Raw genomic sequence first — 4,487 nt, forward strand, 5'->3', positions numbered from 1 at the left:
AACTAATCAAATCATTGGTCTTTGTACTAGGATGAGTGTTCACTGACCCACCTGAGCCTGGCAGCAAACGGGTTGACGGACAGCAGTATAGCCACCTTGGCCAGGTGAGTGTGTGCCCCTGCATTGTTTTGTGAGAATATGCATCATTTTAATCATAATTACAGTGTAATCACGTCTTTGAAGTTTGCTGCCAAACGTCTGTGAACATGTGCTCAGAATTATGATTGGATTCATTTCAAGCCTCGCACATTAACACAAAGCCACGGCCTCTTTTTCACTGTGCACAATCTTTAATTTAGGACTTCTATGGTTTGGTCTGTCGTCCTTTGTTTGCCTCTGTCTGCAATCACCAGTTTCTCTCTGAAACTTTTTGGTTTCTCCTCCCAGGTGCCTGCCTTCATGTCCGACTCTGGTGAGTCTGAACCTGTCAGGAAATCCGTCTGTTACCTCAGCAGCACTTCACAACATCCTGATCTCACTCCGAGAGGCTTGTCGACCTCTGACCCTTCTAAACCTTCAAGGTACCAGTGTGTATTTGTGTGTATTGAACCTAACATGGCCGCTACATATTTAAACTGGAAGGTTCAAAGGGGATATTGAAGATTATAAAATGTGAATATTGTTCAAATTTTATTTTATTTTTTTATTATTTATAGTTTAATACAAGGGTGAGCTAATACAAGCTCCTTGTTGCTTCTCCCACAGGTTGCGAGGTGTCCGGCCCCTGGGACAGTGCCGGTCTGGATGGCTTGTCGGAGCTGGTCAAGGACCTCCGTCTTTGCTCTCAGGGACTCAACAAGCTGGACCGGCAGGCCTTAAAGCAGAGCTGGGACACAAGTCGGCCCCGTGGACACTTCATTGACCGAAACAGCAAGTGTCTGCTCTCTGCTGGCTCCTCCACATGAAGAGGGGAAAAGTGAAATGTGTCGGAGACACAATGGCAGATCGTTAATCGCGGACACTGGATTTTTTGAGCCGTCTGAAAACATGAACACACAACTTGTATGATAAGGGTGCTATTCCTTAGAGGGTCTGCTCTGTTAGCAGTGATCGCTTGAGGCTGCGCACTTAAATCTTCGAAAGGAGCAAACTGCCAGTGACATGGCATCCACGGACATTCTGTGTGACTGCTTTATGTGTTTCTATTTTGTACTCCTTATTTATGTGTGTCCGTCAAAGTCTTAAGTTTGTTATGTTGGCAGCAGTGTGTTTGTGTCGTAACGCACCCACTGGATACCGGATTGTATGATTTAATATAAAAAAACAATTAAAGTGACTCATGAGGCTTTTGTCCATTTTTCATCTCCATGAAGGGATTCTTTCTGGTTTATATACACAAAGAAAGGTGAGGATGATCTGCTGTTTGATGAGGCTAATGAGCGGTGATAGGACAGTGCTGTCTTCAAGACATTTGGCTCATACATTTTCACATGTATTCCGGCCTGTATCACCTATTTAACACCAACTTCAAACATGTTTTATTTTCTCCTTTTCATTGCTTTGGTGCAGAGGAAGGTTAGTGGGCAATGGTTGCTTGTTTTTGCCATCTGTCCATCATTAAAAGCTACACACAGACTGGATGCCATAAGGTGTAAGAGTTCAAGTATAGAAACGAAAGGTATCTGAGAAGCTTCGCCACAAAAAAACACTAGAATTGTAGAATAAGAAGTTTCAAAGCCTAGTTTTTTCTCTGTAAATTTTCTCAAACCATTCAGATGCATGCAATCTTTCAACTGGAGTGATAGTTAATCACCAAAATTGGACTTATGAGATTTTAACGAGGGTTGAGCGTGAAGATGTCTGAATTGACACAGTGTCTCGTCCGACAAAGAATATTCTTGAAAATTTGAAATGAAAACATTTATTGATATCTTCTGTGCACATCAATAGAAATAGATGTTACAGACATTGCAAAGTAGAAAGAACCCTGAAAGAGATTCTTGATCATATACTTTTTATGTACTGAGTATCATTCAAACAAATTAAGTGCATCTTGATTATTGTTCATGCATACGACATTAGCGATATTCATTCATTTCATTTGATGACTCCTCATCCATTGGATAAAAGAGCAGGTCCAACAACTCCTTTGGCCTAAAGAGACACATCAGAAAAACAGGGAAAGATACAAAATTATTAAAATGTATTGAAATTATTTACTTAAAGGTGACCTATTATGCTCATTTTCAGGGTTCAAAAAAGCATTTATGAATTGTTGTAATAGCAGAATAATAATTATTGTGGAAGGGCTTTGTGAAGATACACTATATCTACATTATGTTGTCAGTTAATAATATAATGGCGGGCCGGTAACTCACTTGCAGGCTCCGGTGTTGACACAGATCGTCTTCACATCGTCCGTAGTACTGAGCTCCTCAATTAATTCTCCGAGGTGCATCATCACAAATTTGTTGCACAGAAGTTTTAAGAGGCCAATTTGCTTGCAGACGGACTTCAACTTCAATGCTATGTTCTGTGAGAGAAGAAGATTATCATTATTGTTCATAACGCAAAGCAGCAACTAGATCATCCTGCTCACTGAGCTGTCAGACGTTTAGACTGTATGTTACCTCTGCTGTGGCATTCGGTCCGATGACTTTCTTCACCTTCTTTAAAGCCCACTTGCACGCCCAGCACACACCTGGAAGCTGCAGATGAAAGTGACACATACTCTAAATACTGAGCAAAGGGATGATGAGTCCTAAAAATAATACTTTTAGAGATGGAAAAGTCTTACATAAGCAGTAAATCCAAAAATAATAAATGGTTTCATTAGGGGCAATTTAGTTGTAAGCCCATATTGGGGCATTTTTAGGTTTGTTTTTTCTTTCCAACCTTGTTAACCATTACACTAACCTGAGATTTATCTTGTGATCTTTGGAGGGGCCTTAACAAGGTTGTGCACCACTGTACCAGAGTGTATATAAAGTAATTAAAACTCCACCTTGGCCAGCTAGTAAAATACCGCTTATTATGCATCAGTATTAACAATCCTATAATGAAATTTGATACTTTAATTACATTCTGCTTCTGTATTTTGACTTGTTGCAGTGGTTCTTTTACTTAAGCTAAAGATCTGAGCACTTCCATCACCATTGATCATAAGTTTGAGTTTATTCAGGTTGTCTTTAGGCTGGGAGAAGAAATACAGCCAGGGTTTAAGCTGGTTAACAGTCACACAGTCTACAGAGACATACCAAATAGGTAAGTGACACTTTGTGGTTCATATCAAATTTTGACATGTTTGAAGATGAATGCAGTCTATCGGAGTGTTTAAAACAGTCACATTACCTTGCCGGCATTCACGGAGATTTCCGCCTCCACCTGCTTCTGATCATCAATGTTGACTCTGAAGCTTCTCCCGTGGACTGTCCAAACTGTGAAGAGACAAAAACAAACAATGGTGAAGAACATTTCACATGATAAAGACAATGTTACCATCAAAAACACATCAGCTCACCTGAACATGTCACCAGAATGCACACAAGGAGGACTGAAGATGTTTCCATTGCTGGCAGTGAGCGGTGATCTCTGAGTGTGTGTGAGTGTGTGTGTCTGGTGATATCACACCTTTTATACACAACAGAGGTGAGGGGCTGCAGAACAACTCTCACACAAGCCCCCGGAGACGGAAATTCAAACCACAACCAGCAGCTTGCCTCTAACTTTTAAGTGGTTTTGTTGAGACCACAATCACACGAAACCTTCTTAACATGTCCCACTCATCGAGACCCATGTCTTCCAGTCAATGCATTCACTCTTTGGCATGAAAGTACATTTTGTGCTGCACCCACAGTGTGAGAAATGCCTGCTGTCAATCTGGGGGTCACGCAAAATAACGTCTCTTGCACTCACTAATTATATTTGTGAAAACATGTTTTGCTGTTTGAATAATGAAAACTGCTGGGCATTAGTTCGTTTTTAAAATACGTTTTAGTGACGATTACAAGTGACAAACTATTTGTCTTATGATTTTAGAGAGCCCCTCAAAATGTTGCTATTGAGGCTTTCAGGGGGTCTGAGTTGTCAATCAAAGGGTCTCGGTCCCCCAGAGACCCCCCGTATTTCACACACTGGTTGCACAACAATCTAATCTTTCATCTGTATGAAGATCAAAATCTTTACTTGCAAACTGAATCAAAAGATCACTCAGCAGTGAGTGATTTTCATTCTCCGTTTATTCTAATTTGTGACCTGCCAAGGGATTGCAGATGGTAACATTAGTGTTTAATATTGTACATGGTTCCTTACAAATTACATTTTGAGCTATGAGGTTTCCTAAAAGCCGACGGCCATTTTAGCAGCTCTGTGAGGCTGTGATCACACATGCTTTCAGCGTATGCTTCCATTCTTACTGTGACAAACATGCTAACTTTAGCCTATTGTAGCATAAAGAAACCCATCCAGCAGTCAAAATCATCCCAGTGATGCAAGGCAAAAACTAGAGATTATTGTGACAATATATAATTTAGTGTCCGAAAAACAAA

At 40.5% G+C, this 4,487-nt stretch overlaps 1 protein-coding gene and 1 long non-coding RNA gene across 2 annotated transcripts; one reads left to right on the top strand and one right to left on the bottom strand.

Moving 5' to 3' along the window:
* Positions 1 to 28: 28 nt before the first annotated feature.
* On the top strand, positions 29 to 1,392 carry LOC116379463 (uncharacterized). Its single transcript, XR_004212424.1, has 3 exons — positions 29 to 104; positions 388 to 521; positions 706 to 1,392. It is a non-coding gene; the product is annotated as an uncharacterized LOC116379463 (long non-coding RNA).
* Positions 1,393 to 1,812: 420 nt separating this feature from the next.
* Positions 1,813 to 3,530, bottom strand: LOC116379462 (antimicrobial peptide NK-lysin-like). Its single transcript, XM_031841419.1, has 5 exons — positions 3,461 to 3,530; positions 3,292 to 3,377; positions 2,571 to 2,648; positions 2,319 to 2,473; positions 1,813 to 2,094 (listed from the first exon to the last, which is right to left on the bottom strand). The coding sequence occupies exons 1-5, from the start codon at positions 3,507 to 3,509 to the stop codon at positions 2,019 to 2,021; spliced, it is 444 nt and encodes a 147-aa protein (XP_031697279.1). The 5' UTR covers positions 3,510 to 3,530; the 3' UTR covers positions 1,813 to 2,018.
* Positions 3,531 to 4,487: the final 957 nt, after the last annotated feature.

The sequence above is a fragment of the Anarrhichthys ocellatus genome, unplaced genomic scaffold (assembly GCF_004355925.1).
Source record: "Anarrhichthys ocellatus isolate YVR2014 unplaced genomic scaffold, GSC_Weel_1.0 scaffold4386, whole genome shotgun sequence".
Taxonomy (NCBI): domain Eukaryota; kingdom Metazoa; phylum Chordata; class Actinopteri; order Perciformes; family Anarhichadidae; genus Anarrhichthys; species Anarrhichthys ocellatus.

Coding starts and splice junctions, on each gene's coding strand:
- LOC116379462 (XM_031841419.1), bottom strand. CDS start 3,509: ATGGAAACATCTTCAGTCCTCCTTGTGTGCATTCTGGTGACATGTTCA. Junction 3,378..3,460: donor CATTCTGGTGACATGTTCAG/GTGAGCTGATGT, acceptor GTCTCTTCACAG/TTTGGACAGTCCACGGGAGA. Junction 2,095..2,318: donor GTCAACACCGGAGCCTGCAA/GTGAGTTACCGG, acceptor GTGTCTCTTTAG/GCCAAAGGAGTTGTTGGACC.